The sequence below is a fragment of the Labrus mixtus genome, chromosome 6 (genome assembly GCF_963584025.1).
Source record: "Labrus mixtus chromosome 6, fLabMix1.1, whole genome shotgun sequence".
Taxonomy (NCBI): domain Eukaryota; kingdom Metazoa; phylum Chordata; class Actinopteri; order Labriformes; family Labridae; genus Labrus; species Labrus mixtus.
The window spans coordinates 21,800,563-21,825,952 of NC_083617.1; the positions used below are offsets into that span (position 1 = coordinate 21,800,563).

The following is a 25,390-nucleotide window of genomic DNA, read 5'->3' on the forward strand; positions in this document are numbered from 1 at the left end:
GACCCTTTTAAAATTATTTTGATAATCTAATTTTGAGTTCTGCTGTACCTCATATTCTGTTATCCAGTATGTTGCTAAATAAAGAAGTAGAGGATGACAATAAGGTTCATAATAATGTATACAATTCACACTGCAAGTTGCAGGTAAATGTGTCATGTGAGGCATTCAGAAAAAGCAACTTTTTTGGTTGGATTGCTACAGTATGGGATTTTTACAAATTCATCAGTAATCATTGGATATCGTACATTTAGTAATTGCTTGATTCTGGTTACACTAAATGAAAACAAAGGAGGCGTGCATTTGATGTTGTTTTCAATGGCTGACTTCTTTGTTTTTGTGTTAACTTCAGTGGGAGAACACAGATGTTGTTTGACATGGGAAGAGCCTGAGAGCCTCTAGAAGCTGATATTGCACAACCAAACATGGTACTATCAGTGTTTAGGCAGAGCCGTTCCACAACAGAGTTGTCAAAACAAAGCCCTTTTTACAGGTACTGTGAGAGTGTTGCTGTTTGCTGAGCCACATTAATTGAGGAAAATGATCTGTTTTTAAACTTTTTTTCATTCATTTGATGTACCTTTAGTTCATTATGAAGATATTTAATTTTTCAACATTTTCAGTCAAACATACAATCCAAGTTGAACCCTTCTAAAATAAGCTCCAATCAGCTAGCATCCTGTTTGTAACTAATTACGTTGCGATTCAGGCCTCCACCCTTCACAATCACTGCAACCCCTCTGCCAAGTAGCAACCACACAGAAGAAAGTGGTTGTCCTTATATACACACTGAATTTGCACTTTTGCTCCTGCCTTTTTGTGTCTTTCATCAATAAGCCGGAGACCTCCACTTCAGTCCAAATTCTCACAATATGCTTTTGAGAAAATTCCCCTCCAAAGACTCCCTCCTCCTAAGTTCCCCTCTGAGGGGATAAAAGAGTCAGATTTACCACTTCAAAGAACTTTTAATCTCATATTTGCCTGGGCATGATCTCCAATTCAGCCTGCAGGAAGCTGCCCAGCATTCACTTTTGTTTTTAGTGTGATCTAGCACTGAGGGAAAATATTTCTTACAAAATAGTGCTTGGCTGCAGTTTTATCTCGAGGACTTATAAACCATTAAAACATCCCCCCTATAAGCTTATCCGGGCCCCTGCATCTCACTGAGGAAAGAGGGGCTGCTTTTTGTCTTTTCTCTTAAAAGTTTTGGAAGGGTGAAAAAATGTCAGTTGATTGACAGACAGGTGTATCACATTCCCCACAGTGGGAAAGTGGAGAGGACACATATGACTGCTCCTGGTAATGGTCTAAGCTGGAGCTTCAGATCAAAGCTGGACAGTCTGGTAGAAGACACTGATAAATTGTATGAGTCCTGTGGTATTTGAGTTAAATTATGCAGTGTTACATAAACGCCAGTCCTTAGGTTTCACCCAGGCTTAGATGTTTTTAAATTGATGGTGCATACAGGCCTTTCATAGTCAAAAGACTGAATCCCCTCCAGATAAACTGGTGTTCATGGAAGATGTGAAATACCTGTGCTTCTCTTGATTTTAAAACTTTTCACATACAATGTCCCTAAAATTAATTATAGTAGTACTCCAGTGAGGTATTACATAATCTGAATATCACTGAAATTCCTCAGGTCAAGCTAATCCACTCTTTGGCAGCCCTTAGCTACACTTTTGGCCAAAGCTCAGGTATTTCAAGGTCTTTTTTTTTTCTTCCATAGTCATTTTAGACTGTGAGAAAATTACATTACAAACTGGCAGCTCAGGTATGAAGATGGTACTCCAACAGAATAACTCAGTTCAATGGCCAAACAACTAGAAAGCTGTATCTTATAGAAAGACCTTTAGGGTCCAGAGGATCCATGTCTCGTTGGGCTTAGGAAGCATGAAGTTGGGTGACATTGCTGAAGGGCAACAAAGTTCTCATGGAGAGAATGGGTTTAAGATGGATGCATAACTCCTCCAATGTTGGACTTTGACATCAAATAATGAAGTGGGATGTGCGCACAAACACACACATATAAATATCAATTATTTACCCTTTCTAACTTCACCAATCATATCTGCTTAACACCAGATAACACCAGATAAAGGCAACATTAGCTTGATTTTTTAATGACACAAAAAGAAGATCTCTGTTCAAAGTCACAATTCAAGGTGCTTCAAAATGTGCATGCAAACTCCTGCACAGTCTAACTTGCCATGTTTTCGTCTCCACATATTGGCAGTAAGTTCATTAAAAGTAACACAGAGTGCGTTCCTTTCCTATTAACTTGTCTGATGAAATATATGTGCAACGTTTTTATTGACAATTTAAAGTCCAAAAAGAAAAATACTAGCAGCGTTTGGAAAAAGATTACCTCATAGCTGGTGTAAACATAAGTTCCTCCACTGACAGGGCAAATAGCCAATCACAGTTTAGGATTTTTGGGGTGGCACCTGGGGTTGCCAATCAGATTTCTAGGGGTTTTTAGGTTGAAGCTATTTTTTATGGTCAACTTGACATAACAAATTAAATAAGTCAGTTAACAGAAATGTAACTGACAAATTCTTATATTTCATCACTTTCAGATGAGCACAAACCAAAAAGGCAATGAATAGCAAAAACACTATCAGACAAAAGGTACTTGTAGTATGTCTTAGGTAACACTGCAGTTCTAAAGTGTTGATTCCGTACTTATAGGACTGCTATTACAATAGCAACTTTTTACTGTCACCAACCTAGTTAGCAACTGATTGCACTATTTCACCAACACTGGAATGTGAGATAGGAAGTGGTTGACTTTAATGTGACTGATGTCTATTTGTAGCTAATGAGATATGCAATTGTTTAAACATAAAAAATGCCCCCCCCCCCCTCCCCATCCCCTCAGATGTCCTCCTTCCATTTGCTTTTTGTTTGTCCCTGATCCATCTGAAATGAGTGAAATAGAAAAACATTTTCATAGAGAAACCCCTCCATAATGAATTTATAATAAATCTATATTTCTCTGTCTGTTTGACAGGAAAAGGAGACAGAGATGCTGTACTGGACACAGAAGTTGTCCTGACAAAAATGAAGCTCTTCAGCAATCTCCATGAGGGACTCCTGATCAGCGACGACTCTTCATCCACCATCTCCACAGTGTCAGGTCTTGAGCAACACATCACAGACCCCACAAATGCCTCTGACGAGCAATCACACCAAGATGAAAAGTCCATACAACCAAGGATTGAGTCAGACTACCTGTCAGCCATTTTCTCAGACTCTCAGCTGCCGAGGTTGTACAAATTTGAGTCAGAGGACTCGGGAGTGGAGCTGCCCAGTGGAGCTAATTCTCCGTCCACACCGACGGGCTCTGAGCAGAGCTTTGTGGTGCACAGTCGAGAATCATCTTGCGACTCCTGCAACTTAAATTCTGATGCTACCACTCTCCCTGATAAACTTGTCACATATGTGCAGAGCTCAGAGATTAAACAGGAAGAGGACTCAGTGGAAAACAGTCCAAGTACAGCAGTGGATACTCAGGACGATGTGTTCATTCCCTCAGTAGAACTTCACATAGGTGAGGATGATGATATCGATCCATGTAGGGCTTCAGGAGTTAGTCCTGAAGGAGACGAAGACATTTCTGGAGAGCTAAAAGAGCAAAATACTATAACTGAAAGGACCTGCTTAGAGGACACGAGGTCTAGGAGGAAATCCTCGACAGATGCATGTGATGACATGATGGACAAAAATTTTGAACCAGAGTCTAGATGGAGAAGTGGCACCAGTGAAAGCTTGGAGGAGTACATGGATGAATGCTGCAGACTAAGTGAGGTAAATGGAAAAGGCCTTTGTCCTAGCTATTGAACCATCTTTCCATTTTCTACTCCATATATGAGCGACGGGTACTTGAGTTGGCCCAATTGTGATTCGAGATTGTAATTCTGCCTCGTCTAATCACCCAGCTGTTCTACTGGAACCAAAGGTGATCCTCACCTTAATGAAATTGTGGGTGTTTGTCGAATCTTTTGCGTCATCACCCCAGGGTTTTCCCTCTAGTTCTGACACATTTAAACCCTTTGTTTTTTCCCCACACACTTTTCATATATATTGCACATGGAATAGTTAAAAGATGCATTCAGAATGAATGTAAAGCCTTATTTGTGTTCATTTCATTGCATCAACCACAAATGGTTTCTCAATGACTTTGAACATATTTTTGGCAATTCTGCATTAGTATCTTATGTTACTGATAAATAATCATTTATTTACTGTTCAGTGTTGAGTGCTTGCAAAACTTTTGAATGCCGACAATTATAACTTTACCAGCTCCTCCAGACCTGAGCAAAATCCCTTCAGACTGAGCAACAAAGTTATTTTGTGTCCTCTGTCATTACCTTTAATTTGAAACTCTTTCCAGTCTCTATGTCACCAGGTAAGTGCATCATTGAAACTGAAATAAGGTCAACACAGTCAGTCATTTTCCAGACTGTAGTTAAAGGTGTTATAAATGCACAGATGTCCTTTGATTTTCCTACTTTCTCTTGAAGTCAGTAGTCACAGTTGAATGTAAATAATCCCTGCAGCTGTACCTGTGTAGTAACCCCTTCCCGTGGAGGCATGATAAAAAAGCAACTGTATTCATTCATAAGGATGGGCCTGGCCATGTTTCATTCATGTCACAAGGGAAAACATAGTAATTTCCTTGTTCACATACAGTGGGCTGTACAGAGAGAGCACCTGACAGCTGTGGAAGCTGCAAAGTCATAATCACCTGTTTGATGTTCCTGAAAACATCACAGTCAAGCGCTGAGACTGTCTTTCATTAGTGGCAGCTATTAGACTGAGAATCTGATACAGCCTTCAGTTTCTACATGAATGCCTTCTGTTGTTTAGAGTCTAGAATCACCAGAAAGCTACTTACAAAGGGTTTAAAGTACCTTTTAATTAGTTATCTAATTTACATATGAGAATATAACTAAATTGTGATTTACCACATGGACACCTTCTCAAGTTTGAGATTTTGAAAAAAAAAAGCTTATTTGTTAAGAGTCTAACCAAAACTGTCCAACTGGATACTTGGCAGATACCAGTTTTAATCATTTAGATTTTCAGAAATACAAATTAACTTTGAAATATACAAAATATGCTAAGAAAATATTATAGGGTATATTATAAGTCTTTATGTAATCAATCTTTTTGAATAGCGCCAATTCATAAAAAAAATGTTATATCAACACAATGCTTATAGACCCATGTTTAGCTAGGTAATACCTTACTTCTCGTACTTCTATGTTAGCCAGATTGTGATGTCGTTGATTTTGCAGGTTTTTTTTTTGTCTTAAACAGGCATGGGACAAATCAATAACAAAAACAGATGACAACTCTTGAAAAAGTCAAATGTTAAATTAAACTGATTCAGTAGTTTTAAAAAAAAAAATCCAAACACTCCAAATTCCAGGTGCACTGGGATGAAATCAGAGGATAATAAAATGCAACATCTGGAGAACATAAATAAGTCTAGGATATATTGAACAAAATGTTTCAAGTAATTTACATGTTTCTGAGATATTTTAGTCTAAGAGTCCATGAACTATTTTTCAAACGGCTCAAACTCTGCAAGCTAAAAAAAGAAAACCTTCATTGAAATACAGATTTTCCATTCTGTTTTTTCCATCTATTCCTCAAAGACCTTTCAAAATAATGGCATGTTCAGAGGCTTTTCTGAAGACAAGGCTTTTATTATTGTTGGCACATCAAGGTAACCCAAACATAAGGACTGTTTGCACTCAGATGGAGGCAGGTTATGGATGGAGGGGGTTATGTGTTACAGTCCGTGGCAGCTTTTTCATGGATGTCATACAGCACCTGTTCATCTGTGTGAAGGTACTGGAGATTTTTCCAGCGATACTGTCACCGACCGCTGCCCCTCTCTCATCTGGGCTCCTTCTTGTTGCTTGGCTGCCTACCTTGATGCATGAAATAGGTGTCAAATATCTCAAATTACACACATATTTACCCAGATAAAGGCTCTTTGAAAAGTCCCTGGGGCCCCTGTGAGGTAATGGCATGTGGCAGTAGCTTTTAGGGGCCCGGCATGATGGACTGTAGGGGGTACATTGCTGACAGGCAGTATGGTAATGCTGCTTCCGCTGTCATCTGCATCATTTGTCACCACAGCTAATAATGTAATTCCTTTCCCTGCTAAATTAGACTGAAGTCTACAGCATGAGGAATATTTGATTCGCTCACCTCCAACATCAACTCTCTGGGTTTACCACCACATCCCCCTTTCCCCTGCTCTATTCCTCTGTATGTCATTGAATAGAACAAGAATTGGTTCTATAATCTCTACAAGTCTTACCGTTCAGACATTTGAAATAGAAGTAATGCACTGCTGTCATGTGTCCGACACCAGGTAGTGACAGTAATCACATGGTCCTGCATAGCTGTCTGATGTCTTTGGCAGAAATGGAATCTAAAATCAACGGTTAGACGGAAAACATTTATTGACTAAATCCCTCCACAAATAAAACTTAAAAGATGCTAAAAAACAGCTTTGACATAACATGACAACATACAGTACAGGCCAACACACATTTATAAAAAAGGAAGGCTAACATGATTTCTCTGCAAGATTCTATGTCGCCAGTCCAGCAGTTACATACAGACAATTAGATGCAACACTACAAGTGCTTTGAAAGTTCATGATTCCCATTTTTAAATCAGTATACTATATCATTTTAATTGCTTCTTACCTCAAATTTGGGCATGACCATTTGAAGAAAATATATTTGTGCCATGCAATGTGGTTGAACAACCACATATTTAAACAAACTTCTTTTGGAATGCATGCTGACATTGATGGAAAGACTTAATGACAATGTAAACATGGTTATTGTTTCATTGATAGAATATTTGTCTCTGTAGGTCCTTGCATAGTCTAATACAGTATGAGGAGACAACGGTCTGAACTTCAGCATGTATTTCAGCAAAGACTAGTACTCGCAGTGATATTGATCTAATATAATTTAGTTATTATTTAAGATGGCCAGCATGGACAGGGGCAATAGCAAAATGAGAGTAGCTTATTAAGATAGACTTTGAAAAATATGATCCTCTCTTTTCAGTTCTTCTACTATGGCATTGATGTTAGACAAAAGCATAACCAAAGCTATGTTCCCACCTCTTTCAGTTAAGGTGACTGTATTTAATATCCACAGTTCTACTTGAGGTTCCAAAGCAAGTCAAATGAGACCAAACTTGAATAGATTTTCATACGTTTTCACAGACTGAAACAAAATCAGGATCAGGTGCCAAAACTAACACTGAACAGAACATCTCCAGCACACAGAGTCTTCCAGCTCCATCCTGAGTGCTTTGAAAGATATACTGCAGAGAAGTGAGGCAGAAACACAATCTGTGTGTGCTGAGGAGTCTGGTGTCTGGCTGAGAGAAGCCCTGTACGTGATCTGCGTGTACTTCCCTCCCTATCTGGATGCTCCACACACATCTGGTGGTTCATTCCTTTCCAACACGGTCATGTTCAGGACATCTTTTTGATACAGCATAGATAATGGAAATATATATAAGTGAAAAGAAGAGAAAACCTCACTTTTCCACCGTGACCTTATATGTAAAGTGTTATCATTCTCTTAATGTCAATCAATGGGAAATTGATAAAAAGGGAATCTTGAAAAAATCTAATGAAGAAAAATTATGAATTATGAAAAAATTCATGCAGGTTTCCCAGAGCACTGGTTGGTCCTCGCAACCATCGATGATATTCACATTCTTTTAAAATCCTTTTTGAGCAAGACCCAGAGTTAAACGAGTAGTTTCTGTCAAACCATATACCCTATCTAGCTTTGGATAGTCTTGAGTTACCCAAAAAGTAGCTGGAGGTCATGGCTAGTGAAAGGTTCACAGCCTGCTGTCTCCATAACCTGAGCATCACAGTGAATAATAAGCAAGTTGCCATTGTTATTATAGCAGAAGGTTGCATTAAGACCAAAACACAACTGCACCCTGGAGTACCTCTGAAGCCAGACAAGCAGTTTCTACTCAAACAAAGTCAAAAACATTTTCTTTCAGTGTTTCAATTTGAATATTTAGGCTTCAGACATCCTTTAGCTGCAGCATATAAATTACCCTTATATTATAAAATGTATCATTGAAGTTACTCTTTGCTAGTGCACTTAAAAGGCTCTATTTCTCTTAAACCCTTAGAATAGTGGAACATATTGGATTCCTGATCTGACATAAACCATCAATGTTCACCTCAGGCAATACTGGACCCAATGTTTCATGCCAATACAAGCACACAATGTAAAGTTCCTAGCTTTATCTAAACTTGCTTTATATCTTGTTTCTGGCTTTCAGCATTTCACATGCTTTTCACACCGCTCAGTTCTCACGTGTGACATTATTGCCCCTTGAGTCATGGGATTAGAGGAAACTCAGAGGAAGTGCAACTAGGGTGCGCGTGTTTGTTTGTGTGAGTTTGCCCATTTTAAAATGGGTTTGTGCACGCAAAGGGGGCATTCCTGAGTCCCACTCTCTTCCCGACAGTGGATCACTCAGTGGTCTTTGTGTGGCCATGGATAAGATCAGCACCAGCCCTGCTAATGTTACTGTCAAAAGCCAGAACAGCCCCTGATTAGAGACCCTCCCCCCTCATCAAGGACTACGACTGAGGAAGTGAGGGTCATCTCCTGGAAGGAATACCCTTCCTTATCTTAATTAGCCACCGGGAATCTGCAAGAGATCTGCTGTATGGATGTAGTGGAGGGTCTGAGCAGTTCACAGATTAGAAAATCAACCTGCTCCATATAATGTTAACCTTTAATCCAGAAAGATTTGTCTGATTTAAAAAAAATGCACTTGTGTGCTTGGATATAGCTTTTGAAGTACAGTGTCTCTTTTACTTCTCCAAACGAGCAAACAACTACATTTCTTGCCTCAATGTTTGGAAAGTTTTTGGTTGTAAATCTGACAAAATATATATGACTGCATTTTAACATAATTTAACAGGTTCATTATCAAGAGCCATTCAGGTTTGTCCATCAGAGGAAATGAGTGATGTCAGTCCCCCAGCCTGTTATGGCTTCTGGCCCATTGTTTTGCCAGTGTTTCCACCAGAGCCCCCAGTTGTCTGAATGGAGTTTCAGAGTCAGCAGCCTGGGAAAGAGGGGAGGAAACCCCAACCTGAGCTCACATCCTGCTTTTGTTGGGACACTTTTAGGAATGTTGATAAAAGGATAAATATTTGCTCAAAATTTCCTTTTTTCATGTTGCTGACGAACGTGAACATCTGCACCTGCAGGGCCAGCAGACACATAAACCCAACACGAATTCAGCCTTTTCATCCTTCTATGGTGATGCAGTAAAGCATGTATCAACTTAAACACAAGTGACTGAAGTTCTGTAAATCCAACATTAAGATTTAAACTCTACCTGAGTCCATACTGTAGTTATAAAGTTGATGTTCAAATCCCTCTTTATGAGGCTAGAGTAGCTTAAATATGTTTTGGCTTTTGTTTATAACATTTCTACCCCGGTAATGTGGAAAATAAGACATCTGACAATTAGTCAAAAAGACTTACTGTCTTTAGTATGTATGCAATGATGAAGAGCACTAACTTATTACGTTCTGTTCTTCATCCCTGTTGGATGATGTTAACACAAATGTATTGAGAGCAGGCAGCCAGCAACAGTGGAATGCTTTTATGAGTGCAGCTTATGTGGATCACTTGTGAAAGTGCTCTGGGAAACCTGTTACTACTCTTTTTCCCAGGCACAGTAGGAATCAAACTTTCCACCACCTGGTCGGAGTGGAACCTGGTCGGAGTATTTGGAACTGAAGCAGAAGAAGAGGGTCAGGAGGGTTCTTTTTACAATCAGTGACACAGGGCTGGCAGGCAGAATTGAATAGTTTAGGTCAATTACATGATGTTACACACTCTTGTTCAAAAGGTGGTAGCATGCACCTTAAAGTTGTCTGCGATCCACCAATAAACCAAGAGAACAAGAAGACAAGCATGTTAACAGCAGGACAAATATGGAACAAATTAACAAGCACTCTATCTGAATGAAGAGCTGCCATGAGCGGCAGTCCAGTTGAACAATGTAAAGAGGGCACAATCTTGATGAGACATTTTGGGGCTTCAGTACCAGTACTGATTGAGTTTGTAATTGTCTAAAGAAATGCTTTCATTAATGTAACTTTCATTTTGTTTTGTTAATTTATAAAATAATAACGCCCACAGTAGAGCACTCTGTAATGTGATACTCATTGCCAATAAACATGTATTACACCTTCACACTTTCTTTCTGTTTGTCCAGTCACAGCAGGTGAGTTCAAACCCTCTGGGATCAGGCCTGGGTTACCTGGAGCACATTTGCCAACTCCTGGAGAAGATTGGCCAGCTGCAGGAGACCAACCTACGGCTACAGAGGCAGGTCTGCTGCTTGCAGAAGGACAGCAGAATGACAAAGACCAAAGAGGTGTGCCACTGTTCTTTTACTTACAGTGTGTCTTCACTGTGTTTGTAACCAAGTTGTATTTCCATATTTGGAAGACACATAGCCTACTTTTGGACATACTTGACCAAAGTAAATCAGCCTTAACGCAACATCTTTTATAATATAATAAGACATATAGCACTTAGGACCTGATTTACAAAAGGACTGTGCAGATTTTTTTTAAGCTTGTGCAAATGAGACAAAAGGACACTCTGTACTTCAACAGAAAACAGAGACCAAGAGTTAAATAGTCCCCTACTGTAAATGTGCCTCCGAGCACCATCTCAGTGAGCCAGTGTTTGCAAATAAAATCCAAATTCACAAATAATAGCCATATGTAGTCTGGGTGAAACAGGTTCAGACAGGCAGCTCATCTTTACAGCAGACACAACATAGGAGACAGAGGAGAAAGCTGCCGCAATTGATGCACAATTTGGTGCGCAATACAAGGAGGAAAAGCTTTCTTGGTACATTCCCCCTAAGAGTGTTGGAGCAGCTGATGGCTCAGCAGGTGTTGACATAACAGGAACCTTTTGTTGGCATTCCCTTGTTGCTTACATTATTAAGCCACAGGCTGAATAGCCTCGACTCTACAAGTGTGACATGCACAAGACAGTACGATAACAGAGAGATAAAGTCTTAAAACCAACCATGTTAGACAAAATAGTGTGATGTTCTCCATGCAGAAGCCCTCCACAGGCGTATTCAGCATAGCCATAGCTTGCTTACAGTTTCACACAACTGCTGTAATCAAAAAAGAAAGGGAACAAATTCAATCTTTTGTTCAAGTTGAAAAAAAAAACACAATTCCTTCTTCCATATCAGAATTTTTATACCAGCTTCTCAAACCTTTTGCATCGATATAATCACCACTTCTCCAACACCACAGTGACAGCTTTGGGCCACTGCTCTTTGAATAAGAGGAATGTTGCCTCCTCGGTGGAGATCTTGGCAAAACATCTAAAGATGGGAATCCGACATCGCTGACTGACACTTGTGCAGTCAGTTTTGGCTTGGACACTGGAACTTCTATTGTAGCAACGGCTGAAGTCAGCAGGAGACTCTGACTTCAAAGCTCCCTAAGCATCCAAGCAAAGAGGGTGACTGAGAGAGGGAGAAGAGAGAAAGGCTCATTGTCATGTTTTCAATGTGTACAACCACTTGTTTGAAGTTTATAAATCTTCAATTTTTTATTTTTTTTTACATCTACATCCCGACAGAAAGTGAATACTCGCTCTTAAGAGATGGACCACACCAGCTGCTAACCCAAAACTTACTGACTGACTCCCTGCTGTTTGGCTCTCTATAGCAAATACAAGTCTTCAGACCTGAGTGAACATTGTCTTAGGTCTCTTATGGCCCATTACTGACAGCTCTAAGTATGCGTGACAGCATGGTACACTGTTCTGCACTTGATATAAAGAAGGCAGGTAGTCATCAAACAAAAAGCTGTTCTCCTTCTGTTCAGTAAGTAGACCATTTAGATTATGTAGTTTTGTCAGAGAGCCTTTCAATAGCCCACACTAAATCCAGAACACAGTTTTGAAGTACATGCAGTCTCTTGCATTACAAACTTTGGATTCCCTCATTATCGCCTCTTCAGTATCTTCAGTTATTCATGAACAGGAAGTAATGGAAGCAACATTCCTTGGTGTTTTTTTCTCCTTGACTAACTTTGTAATACCTCCAACAGCCTTATCCTTTGATGATGGGTTAAGGGTCATTGGTTCCCCATGGGTGGCCCTTTTCAATCCCTAAAGATGTGATAAACTGCTGTGTGAGGGCTTACCACACAGATAGGGACGTAACATCCACCTGCATTTTAAAATGTGAATATATTAGTATCAGCTTCACACAATGGCCTCTTTAATGGGTACACGTGTAAAAGATATTGTGGTTCAATACAAAAGCTCTGCTTTGAATTTGGAATTCAGTAGTTAAATTAACCTTGTATATTAAAGAGGTTTTTCCATTATTTCAGCCCCACATACTGTTAAAATGTGAAGTTACAGTAGGGGTGGGAGTGGGGGGTGTAACCACCATCATTTTAAAACTGGAGATAAAATACGTTGAGTTTGAGCCTAGAAAGTTTCCCTACTCCACTTTGGGCTTGAAGTACAGGTCAGTGAGACCTCCTTTTATTTTCAAGAGCCAAACATTTTTTACATTTATTTCATTCCTTCCTGTTCAAATTGAGTGATCTATAGAGGAGACTCACGTGTCCTTTAAAATAGCTAGAGACCAGGGGCAAAGCCACTCTCCAAGCAGGTTTTCCAAAGTTTGACCCCATATTTCCTGTTTTTTTTTCTCAAATAGGCTGCCTAGCCCAGATGGTTGTGAACACATGCTGCCCAAAAGGAAACTTATTGTCCGCTTTCAATTTCCATTTGGGAAAGTTTTGTTCCTGTTTTGATGCTATTCATAATCATATGTCCACTAAATGAAAAACGTTTCCTACAGTTTCTTAGGACCAATGGGAACCTTTATCAAATCATTAATTGGTATATCTTGTTAGGTGCTTATTTTTGTACCCCCTACAAAGGTTCTCAAAATGTTTATAAAAAACTTGTAAACACAAGTCAATAAGGTAATATTATTGATCCATTCTAGAGAATGGTAAATGGATTTGAGCTTGTATAGCACTTATCTACTCAAGGCACTTTTACCCATTCACACTGTTGTTAGAGGATGCTATGTAATGTGTCCATCAGTATTAACTAATCCATTCACACACATGCTCCGCCCACCAAGCAGCAGGAGCAACTAAGGGTTAAGTGTCTTGTCCAAGGAACTTCAGCAGCTTGGTATCGAACCCCCGACTTTCCAGTTGAGAAACGACCAACTCATCCACTGAGCCACAGTGTAGTGACACAATAAGTTGACATGAATTGGTCAATCTGACATGTAGTAAAATTCTTTGTGTGGCTAAAAGAATAGAAAAGCAAGATATAAGTACAGCCTCTTTTCTATTCTGGTTTTAACAAAATGGTGGACAGAGATTTTCCATCAATAATGCTGTGTATTTATGAATAGGCAAAGTCAAAGAATTTAGACCAAAACATTTTCATGTATTATTAGAAATCACTCTTGACCCAGGAGATAATCATTAACTTAATGTTCTATTGTTGTAACTCATGATTCAGAGGGTTTTTTCTCCTAACCAATGCCATCCTCTTCACAGGGGTAAACTGTTTTTATCAATTAAATGAGGAGCCGTCTAACTCGTCCAACAGGCCATCCGCCTTTAAAACCATTTCCACGAGCAAACACAAAGAACTGTAACGCTCTTAGAGTACAAATAACCAGCTATTATATAAAAATGTAAATATGGCTGAAAGAGGGGTGCATTTCTATTGAAAACAGGAAGGAAACGTATGTGTATGTTGACTTGCACTCTGATATGTTGTTATAGGGGCCCATGTGAACTTTTCCCCCAGAGAAGGAGACACTTAACTGCAGCGCAGGAAAAGAGATCATGTAAAAACAAATCTGTCATACTGTAGTTCAGTCATAGAAGTGAGGAGGGATGTGAACCTCAGCTTGACTTATGCACTCGGATGACTCAAGTGTTTGAATTGTGCTTTTCTGTACTCGGGTACAAAAGTCACAAAAGATAATATACAGTATGAAGTCATGCTACATACGTCATATTGAATAATATCACTGGTGTCCTGTGCACGGTCAAATGAAAAAGGTTATAAAAGCATTGTGCATGGTTTGCTTATGAGCAAAGGCAAAGTAACATGTGTCAGGTATGTTTGTTACATGATTTCATAATATTAAAAAAAACATCACACTCCTTTATGAGTGTTCAGTTGGTGCAACAACATGATGTGATGTTAGAGTTTGTTGTATCTTTTCTAGTTCTGACGTAAGGTTGAAGCGAGACTCGCTGTCTGTTTTTATATTGAGTTATCTACACACATCGATCTCATGTTTATGTCACAGCTGAACCAAATTTAATATCCACTATGATATATCCACTCTTCTACCAAAAGACATAATAAATAGAATAAGCTCTTGAAATGAATAAGATCAACTTCTAATGCAACTCACTTAAGAAATCCTATTGAAATACTCCATTAAAAAACGACGTATTATCATGCTGATTGTGTCTTCTCCTCTCCCGGCCGTCTCTGCAGGACTTTTTCCAGCAGCACTGCAGCTGTGGAGCAGCCAGCCTGGCCTTCCAGGAGGTTCAGAGGAGACACCCAAGAAGTGAGTGTTTATCACCCAGTGGGACCCTCTCCGACCTGTCCACCATCCCAGAGGTCACCCGGCGTCCATTTATTTACGCCAGTAAAGGTAACTCTAAATACTGTTTTCCATTTTTAAGTTGACAATGAGAGAGTTTCAACAGAAAAGGAACTGAAAAATGGCAATGCATTTCAAAGTGTAATTAAACAAACTTGTGACTTGATGGCCAAGACTTTACCACCAATGATAACCTCAGGGTGACAAAACAGATTTTCCTTTGTCCTTTGAGTGTTCATATATCCTTTAAAAGTCTATTTTCTTTGAGTACAGAACTTGAGAAACAAATGCTTGAAAAACTCTCTTGCTGTCTTGCTAACTTTCAGTTTTACGTCTACAAAAGGATGTTTAGACAGTCTGACTAAATTGTCAGTTTGTGCATTCAGTCATCAAGCTTTTTTTGAACGGTGCTGCCCACTAATTGCCCCGGTAAATGCAGTGCTTAGTGGTCGAGATGATAACGGTTGATGGTTCAGTGTGGAGCAGGAACAAACTAAACCAGCAATGGATTGACCTGCAGGGATGAAGAATGAATGGGGAGTTTAGATGGACCAGAATTTGATTTCTAGGCTTCAGATTCACTATTTAGTATTCGGAGCCCTACAGAAATATACTAAATATCTCAGAGCCTTTTTTTCCTGTAAGTGTGAGTCAAGCTGAGAGCCCTGGAGGTAACTGAAACCAGCCCTAATTAACCTCCAGGCTTTAATTACGAGAAAGATCAGCACTTAATAACCTGCTCCAGAGGGATGTGTCAACAAACACAGACAGGCCCAACCATGAATTAAAGTTTTTAACTTCAGTGTTTGTCTGATACCTTCTGGAAAAGGATATGTTATTAAAACGCTTCATGTTTCACAACCTGACCCTGAAGCTACCCCGACGTTTTCCACCTGGGTGTTTACCCTGTCATCAGACACGAGCTCCAGGTGATGTTTGTCATACGGGAACACAGTCATCTCCTGAGGTTATCATTACTGTGTTGTTTTCCGAGGGGCTCATGTTGCCTGAGGAGGTGATGTTGGCCGACGGCTCGGTGATCCCGCGGGGTTAGAAGATGAAATTATAACTCGAGTGGGAGACTCGAGCAGAATTCCTGGCATCCTTCTCATGACGGGAACACAGAACGTCCCGTGGACTCAGGAATGCCTCGGTTCTTCCTCAGATGGGCAGGAAACGGGATCTGGAGAAGAGGTTGAGAAGTCAGGAGAGGCCCGGATTAGGTGCAGTGAAGAGGAGGGGACAGCTCTCCCTCAGCCAAGGTTAAATGTTCTCCTGCTGAGCTTTGTTATGAAATCTTAGCAGAATGATGGGATAAAGTGAGGAACTCATTCATTAGAGACAGTTGAACATTTTAATTTGTTTTATTTAATAGGGATGATGCCATTGCATTTGGTTCAAAAGCAAAGCATGAAACAGAGGTGATGCACAGAGAGTTTATAGCTTTTGCTAGTTCTCGTGTCCTAACTTTGGCCTTTATATGTAGAGGTAAACTTTAAATCTAGCATTCAGCATCATAAAACTACGTAACACTACAAATATGTAGAAAAATGTAAATAAATATACCATAATACATCAATAAACAATTTATATAAACCAATAAGAGTGATTACTTTAAAATACAAGACGCTTTTTTAGCTACTGTAGCACTCAATCCTTTTTCAGGAAGATTTTATAATCTTGTTCCAGAGTCGACAGCCTTAAAAGTGGGTGAAATGTATGGCTCTTAATCACTGACTGTTCAAGACGGCATACGAATGCCACTTGTAACGTCCTTAGCCTGCACTGTGAAACACATGGAGGCTGAACGGTGGGGAAAAGCTCATCTGGCCGTGAATTGCCATAGGAGGTAGTATCAGAGGCGTAATGGGGAGAAGACGGTGGCGATGTGGAGACGGCAGGGCATATCAGCGCTGTGCTTTATGTCTAAGTGTGTGTGTGTATGTGAAGCTCCTGTGTGTGCTCACCGTTCTGCAATGCCATAATGTGATGTGAAGCCACACGATTGGACGCCAATATTACAACGGTTGCACATGCAATGTGTAAGTTATGATGACAGCAGAACTTCATTAAGGCACTATGGCACAGGGTTTCGACTCATGTTGTTGTTGGATCTTTGGTTGTTCATTCACTGATGCAGCGTTCACACAGAATCACCCCCTTTAGTGTTGTCTTTCTTTTATGTTCACAAACAAAAACAGGATAACACATCTGTTGCCGCAGTTCGGTGTTGTTGTTTTCTTTTTATCTCAGGGTGTGATGATCAGTAGAAACTCTGTGCCCATGTGATGAAAGGAGATGTGTTTACATGGTGTTTGGAAAAGTGGGGAGTGGGATGAACAGAGGCTAAAAAAACAGGCCTGTGCTGATTTCCATCACCATTTGTCATAACAGTCATCGCTCCCCTCTCAACATGCAAGCAGAGGCCTCCAGCATGCCAACAAACACCTCACATCACAAACTAAATATAAACAGAGCCTTGCATAAGCCTTTACCCCCTCGGTCTTTAAACATTTTTTACTGTGGAAAAACCTGGAATTCAAATACTGACCTGTGCTTTTTTTCATTGGATTAGCAAAACAAGATCAGTCCAAAAAGCCAACATCGGTTTGATGCACAAGTTGCCCTGCAGGCTGTTGTTTGCACCTGCTCTTTGCAATCTTTGTAAAGAGTTTTCACAGCAAAGCACTCAAAGCTTTTCATGTTTTATTTGTGTATTATTTTGAGAGCTGTGTTCTCAGCCTTCCCCACACCGGACTACACACCAAACACACAATCAACGGAATTAATGAGAATTTTGTTTTGGTGCACACAACCCCAATAAAATCCATTTCAGTTTAAAATGTTGAAACATTTGGAAACAATCAGGAGACTTGAATACTAAGGCGAGGCACTGTAGCTAATGTGTAGCAAAAAAGCTTTAAACAAAGCTGAGATGAATACATCATTCTGACATGTGTTGTGAGTCTGGATGACCATTTACAGTGCATGCCAGGCTTTGAAGTGGTACTTATAGACTGAGACTGGTCTTTTAGGAGCCCAGTTTAGGCCTCACAGATTGATACCATACAGCTGTTTTCAGTTTAAAAGGATCTGATAAATTCACTGTATATTACCTGCTCAGCGATAATTAGTAGCAGTACAGTATAGCATTTAGCAGATATGGGCCAAACTACGACCTTATCTAGGAGCAGAGCCGAGACACAACAGGACAACGGGATGATAAATCTGGTGTTCAACTTCAGTTTTTTTGTACTCTAATCATCAACAATAATGTAAAATCCTCTATCAAATATATCACCTTGGCCCCAGTATCAACCCATCCATCAAAAAATTATTCAAACAAACTGATTATAAAAAATAAAAAAATTGATGTTGAAAAAAAATATATTGTGTGCTCAAGTTTCCTTTACAGAAAAGTGCAAATGTTGATTACATTCCTGCTTATAAGCCAACTCTCCCACTCACAGACAGTAAGAGCTTGTTGTTTGTGATTTGTGTTCCAGACGCGAGCAGTGAGGATTTGACCCCAGTGCCGCTGTGGAGGAGAAGCCTGAACCGAAGGAGCTACACTGAGGGGGAGGTCCGCTTCAGAGACAGCACCGAGGGCCTGTCCATCCCCCATCGCAGGGTGGGTAACCTGCACGTGTTGCAGGTCTACTACGGGAATCATACACAGCAGTGTCTCCCTTTTGTTTAACAAAGAGCGTTCTCAAAAAATCAAACAACTCAAAGTTCTGCAAATGAAGAGGACACTTAACAAATACAGTTTGAAAGTGTTCCTATTGGATTGCAAGTTTGCTTCTTACTGCTAAGAATTTCTGATGGAATTGGACAAACAGCATTTGCAATATTACATTTTTTTTTTTTTTTAAAGAAAATATATTTTAGTACTGATTGATGTAACCATAGGAAACGTCATTAAGGAAACTTAATCACAATAAAATGGGGTGCCTCCAGGGTGACCCCTGGGTGACTCCCCACCTACATGCTGTGAATCACTTCAGGTTTTCCAACGTCAGCATCCTAAAGCCAGCTAAACAGAACTCTCACTGATGAAACATCAACATGATGATTTTTGGTGCCTGGAGGAGTGAACTGAAAGTATTTACTTTAGTTGGAAGGGTATTCCTTCTCTTAACAGATTCCCGTTGTTAGCTGTGAGTCATACATGACTGATTTTTCAAAAGGTGTCGGATTAATTCAAACTCAATTTTCACTTTCTGGATTTGTCTTTAGCTAGAACTTCTTCTCACGTTCCTCATAAATGAACAGCTTTAATGGAAGGATACTGAATAGGAGACTTTTGACTATACAGAGTTTGACAATCTCATACATTTATATCTGACTTTAGAGCAGTGGGGCTCTGACAAAGCAAGACCTTGACCTTCAAGTAAACAATTGTGTATAGAAGTTATTGGAAAAGCTATGAAATTAAGAAGGAGAACATTTTTGTTCTTAACCTGGAGTTTTGCATCTACCTCAGGAAAGCACAGAAATGCAAAGATAATGAAGCGCGGACAAACGTTGCAGTTGTCTAATTCACATTGATCACATAAGGTATAAAAAATAACATTTCACTTTCTGGTTAATGAAGATCAATACATGTTTAATCATTTGGTACTTCACAGCTTTAGCTTTTGTTGTTGCTTGTCGCAGCTTGATGTGAATTAGTAATGATTCGATGTTCTTGTGTGTCCTTCTGTTCAGCTGAGTGAAAACTACACATGGGGCCGCGTCAAAGACTTGGTGAGGAAGACTAAGATGAGGAACCAGAGCCGACTGGGACTGACCTCCACCTCACTGAAGATGTCCTGTCCACAGCTGTACAGGTGAGGAAATCACGAGGACTACAACATGTCCTGTATTATCAATACTGCACAATTATCATTTAATTGAATATGAACTGCATTAGGAACAAATCTACATGACCAATTATAATTTTGAAAAAGATGACACACTTGAACATGTAACCCTTGCTTTTTCAAATGACAAATGTATCTTAATTTACTGACAAAAAAGAGGATCGCTTTTCATCTGGTGTAGAGGACACTTGTGTTGTTTGGTTAGGGGGTTAAGTGTCTTTTGGCTGCTTCTACACTTGTTCTATGAAGTTGAATGTATGGCTTGTTATGACATGTTAAATAATGAAATAACAGCATTGACCATGCCAGCAGACTCACGTAAACCTTTTTCACACACACGGAAATCTCCTGAAAAACTCTGGAGATTAGGCTACCGGAGGTGCTTTAGGCTAGGCCTATATATGAACGCAAACAGCCACATTTTTCATGCGGCCTTTACCCGGAGTTTCTCCGGCCAGACCCCTAGTATTTTTTCCGCATAAAGTCAGAGGTAGCTGATGTCTGATGGCAGAGATTTCAACTCGAGCCAATAGAAAGAGAAAGACGTTTATATACAGTGACTGCCTGAAGTGTCTGCACGCGACCACTACGATCTACAACCCAGGGCGGCTGTGGCTCAATTGGTAGAGTCGCCGCCTCTTAACCAGAAGGTTGAGGGTTCCGATGTGTCCTTTGGCAAGACACTTAACCCTGCATTGCTCCCGTTGCTTCGATAAAAGCGTCTGCTAAATGAATTGTAACATTCTAACATCTCCGTGCACGTAATTAAACAGCTGCATTATGTTTTCTGTTCGTCAGTATGTTGTTCTCCTCTCTTTTGTGGATGTTGTCATTCCATTGGATTACACATAGCATTGATATGAAGGCAAATATTCTCATTATAACGTCATGTAGCGGACTCTGTTGCTTCGGCCGCTACTTCCGCGTTGACGGGAGAATCGGTCCTCCTGTAATTATCTAGATATTATCCAGAGTGCATATGTGAAAACGCCTTTAAAGTGTTAATTTCACTCATTCTGGATCCAGTTTTGTATATTTAAAATATAAATGTCACTGTTTATTTGGTGCTCAATCAAACTGCAGTTTTTCTTCCCACTTCTGAAAGGCTTCCCAGTCAAAACATCATGACACAACAGCCTGAAATGTGTCCACACACACACACAGACACACACACACACACACACACACACACACACACACACACACACACACACACAGACACACACACACACACACACACACACAGACACACACACACACACACACACACAGACACACACACACACACACACACACACACACACACACACACACACACACACACACACACGCAGACACACACACAACATACAGACGGACAGATTTTTTGATTTGCCAAAACATTTGCATAAAATCATCCTTTAATCCTGTTTTCACTTCACTCTGGATTTGTGAAAGGACAATAAAATGTTGTAAAATGTTTCCAAGCTCTCTAACAAAGCACAAACTTGATTCTTTCTCATTTGGTAGTTAAAATGGCCCCACAGTAACTCCCCTGAAAAAGAGCTTTGCTTGTTTCCCTTGTTTGTGGGACTCAACTTAAAAAAAAGAGAGAAGGAATGTAAGTTATTTGACTTCAGTGAATAAAAGCCAGCATGAGGGGGGAAATTATTTTTTTCTGTGTGGAAAGTAGTGACAGCTTTGGTGAATTTTTCAGTAAGAAGCAGTCTGTGTCAGGTTCCTGGCAGATGGAAGCATAAGTAGCATTCGTTCCTTTTTTGCCTGATAGAGGAGCCTCTGAATGTGGGTGAAGTAAACTTTTGAGAGGGTCTGCTGTGTAGGAATCTGAGGGGAGTTGGAGGAGCCTTCAGCCTCTCTCTCTGTCCTGATCAGGGCTTGGCACAGACCCAGCCGGGTGGAGGGGAGGGGAGGGGGGGGATCAGGCCTGAGGTATGCCTGGAGGAGTGGGATCATTCCTGCATGGATTTAAGATGAGGCCTGGTGAGATATGGCTGCAGTCCAGGATTCATTAGAAAGAACAGCACCCTCCTGCTGAGACGTGCACGCTTGCCCGCTGCGGACTTTCTGACACTGTGGGAAAAAAGGACAATTAATGTTTTCTCACACTGATGCAAACTGAGGAAGTGATTCATAGATAAATCACTTATAATGTTTAAAACTCTCAGTAATAAATGTCTCCCCTTCTTTACAGACCTGATCTGGAACCAGTGGAACCTGCTGTCAGGAACAAAAACAGGAACTCCATGATCACTTTGGGCCACCAAAGCAAACTGGACTTCCCTTGACAACAATAATCATCCAGGTAGGTCAGACAATGTTTTTTTAATGTTTCCTTAATTGTGCCAAACTAATAGTCCAGGAAGCTGATGCAACCTGGGAAGACAATAGAACGTAAAAATATTATCGTGCTATCTGTTTCTTTTACCTCAAGAAATGAAAATATGGGATAATATTGAGATAAAATGAGTTTAAAACTCTTCAAATCAAGAAGTTGTCTTAGACTTTGCACCAAACCCTGTATTACTTCAATGCAGGTCTCATGTAATCTTTCCTAACTGCACCTAAAACCACCAACATTAAGCTCAGGAAGATTTGTTTCATTTAAAAAAAGAAAGAAAGAAAAAAGGCTTGGGAACAACAAAAATGAAAACAATCATGGCATAGAAGATAAATAACAAATCACAGATACAACTTGGGGTTCATTATTTTTATAACCAACAAATCCGCTTTACTGATATGTTTTTTTTTTCACAACAAGAAAAATATTCAACAGCCTTTCAAATTAGGGAAATACTGAGTCAAACTTATAACTCTTATATACATCTACAAACATGTACTCACATACACACACAAATACATAACAGCTAGCCTACAGTGTACATGTCAGTCATAGTAAAGTATGCTTATAATAAAATCATCAATGCACCTAAATTAAAAATCAACTTCTCAACTACAAAGTATAGTCAATTCAAAAAGATATTTGTACATGATTAAATCGCATATTTCTCAATCGCAGCCGCACTTTTGAGAATTCACAAAAAAATTCAAAAAGATCAAACACAAGATTATATATTGAAAGCGAGAAATAACCATATATTTTCTAACATGTCCTGAGTGGACCTCTGATGGAAAGTGGTGTTCATTGTGAAGTGATAATATTGTCATCACTATCTATTTATAACATACAGTGCATGGACTCAGGATGCAGGTGTTAGGCTAGTTAAGCTTCACAATCCTGTTTCACACAGAGCTAGGAGGACTTTTCAACATTAGACCGTGTTTACCTCCGGTGTCATTTACTCTCCATGAACTGTATGTGCTGGAGATCTTCATAAAGGGTGCAGAGACAGACTGTTTCTAATCTCTGCTCTATGTCTTCTCCTCTGCTCAGATCACGGTGATAATGAGAAGGGGAGGACATCAGGAAGTTACACAGGTGATGATAGAAGACTGGAAACAGAGAAACAGAGAAGAAGAAGGAGGGGATGATGAAGAAAGAAGAAACCAGAGGGAAATAAAGGAGAGGACTCTTGAATGAGGGATGTTCTGCATGTGAGGGAGGATACAAGATAAAGTGAGACTAACTGTGTGTATATAGTTTATGTACAAAAAGAAAAATAAGCCATGTTCTTAACAATGTTACTACATGTCTAAAAATCATCTACACTGTGACGTAATTTAACGGCATGATACATTTTCTGTTGATACCATTTACACTATATACATGTTTATGAAACATACACGTCTCATAACTTTTTTTTTTTACATTTTTTTACCGTGTTGTAAATATGTTAGAGACGAATGACAGACTGCTTGTACATTATGTCTGAGTTGTTGTGTAAGTGGAGTGAATGCAGAGATCATGTGTGTGAAGAGAGCCTGAGATAAACCCTACAGTATGTACAAAGCATACATCATGTTAGCATGAGGGCTGAAGATAACACAGCAGACACCACAGCTTGCCTTAAAAGAGTACTTTAAAAATGTTCAGCTCATAAACTCTGACAATTGGAGGTTTCATAGAACTATCCTTTTTTTTACATTACAAAAATACATTCAGTTTGGGTTTACAGAAATGCAGAGCTATTGTTTATAATGTTATATGCTGTGATTTATCTTCTGAGACAGTCTCACGTTACTGAAAGTCTCTCATTTCACTCAAGGACTCATGAATAACGGTTAAAGAAAAGAGATTATCAAATCTGGAATCAAGGAGAGATTTTTTCCAGTGTACTATCAATCTGAAACCAGTAAACAAACATTCATTCCCACCATTACACAACGATTGGTCATGTGTTTGGCAGTTGTCCTTTAGTGAGGGTTTGAGCTTTTATTGCAACTAAGCTTTGTTTTATAATATTTTAAAACAACGATTCTCTCACTTTGAATCAGACCGCAAGCAACACCATGAAGACCAACAAGAGAGAACTCAAAAAAAGACAAAAAGTGGAAGTGCAAGATGCTTCCTTTTTAATAGCAAATAGACTTGAGCTTGTGTAGCGCTTTTCTAGTCTTCTGATTACTCAAAGCATTTTTACCGCAGGTCACACCCATTCACACCCTGATGGCAGAGCCTGCTATGTAAAGTGTCCATCAGTATTAACTGATCCATTCATACACATTGCCACACAGCAGCGGGAACAACTTGGGGTTAAGTGGACACATAGGACATGTAGCTGCAGGACCGACTCTACCGCTGAGCCACAGCTGCCCCCAAAGACAATGCATCTTTAGCTTCTGACCAGCTAACACCACAACAGTCCAATTCCTCAATCATAGGTGGTAAACAAGCAGAGACCTTCAGAGTTGAAAATTAAACCAATGTGGAGGTGCAGTTCTTCAAGTCACCACTTGAGTCAGGCTGGGAATTGGTCAATGTGCGGTTGAGTAGACTGAAGGGTTGCACATTGTAGCTATCTGCCATCGTTCAGCTTCAAAGAAACCAGTGTGTGACATCACGGAGATATAGTCCATATTGTGTTGGTAATATTCGAGCAATATTTTTCTGTCTTAATGATACCAAGAGTTACTCCTTCATGTACTATTACATTGTACTCCAAAGAGGTCAATGTGATGACTTTACTTTTGTAAGTGGCTGCTCAGTCATTAAAGGGACGTATGTTGAACTTTGTAAAACAAGAAATGTTTTTTATGTAAATTAAAACTGATGTTCATCTGTAGGACATCAGACTACTGTACATGTACTGTATGCTGCAGTATGCATATTGCATCATACACAAATTTATTTTTCAAAATAAAGTCAGTGAAAAGTAGACATGTACATGTCATTGAATGTTAGATTAGTAGATTTTCCTACATTTTTGTGTTCATTTCATTCTTACCTTTACATTTCCACAATAGTTACTGTCCTCAAGCAACACGTCAAATATCATGACAATGAAGTGAATTCAATAAAACAGAATAAAATCACAAACACTGAGGCTAAAACCAACGAATACAAGGAGTCAGAGCTTACTCCCTCCTAATGAGTAAAGTATATTAAGCTTCTTGTGAATATCAATGAATCTTCATTTGTTTAGCGCCAATTGATAACAAATGTTATCTCAAGACACTTTACAAAAAGCAGATAAAAGACTTTACTCTTTGACCCAACATGAATCCATTATGAGCAATAAACAATATTTAACAAAGTTACAGTGGCAAGGAAAAACTTCCTTCAAGAAGCAGAAACCTCCAGAAAACCAGACCCATAATGAACAGTCATCTGTCGAAACTACGATGGGCTTGTAAATTACATATTACATATTTCTAAA

The 25,390-nt window shown here is 39.5% G+C and overlaps 1 protein-coding gene across 1 annotated transcript; it reads left to right on the forward strand.

The window, feature by feature from the left end:
• The first annotated feature begins 1,890 nt into the window (after window positions 1-1,890).
• si:ch211-250c4.3 (uncharacterized protein LOC100535981 homolog) lies at window positions 1,891-24,450 on the forward strand. Its single transcript, XM_061041015.1, has 8 exons — window positions 1,891-1,900; window positions 3,011-3,807; window positions 10,318-10,479; window positions 14,640-14,802; window positions 18,258-18,382; window positions 19,462-19,583; window positions 21,808-21,918; window positions 23,008-24,450. The coding sequence occupies exons 1-7, from the start codon at window positions 1,891-1,893 to the stop codon at window positions 21,899-21,901; spliced, it is 1,473 nt and encodes a 490-aa protein (XP_060896998.1). The 3' UTR covers window positions 21,902-21,918; window positions 23,008-24,450.
• Window positions 24,451-25,390: the final 940 nt, after the last annotated feature.

What these genes read in the sequence shown, in the direction of transcription:
- si:ch211-250c4.3 (XM_061041015.1), top strand. An exon ending in AATGCTGCAGACTAAGTGAG is followed by an intron (nt 3,808 to 10,317) that starts GTAAATGGAAAA and finishes CTGTTTGTCCAG; the next exon opens with TCACAGCAGGTGAGTTCAAA. An exon ending in TGTCCATCCCCCATCGCAGG is followed by an intron (nt 18,383 to 19,461) that starts GTGGGTAACCTG and finishes CCTTCTGTTCAG; the next exon opens with CTGAGTGAAAACTACACATG.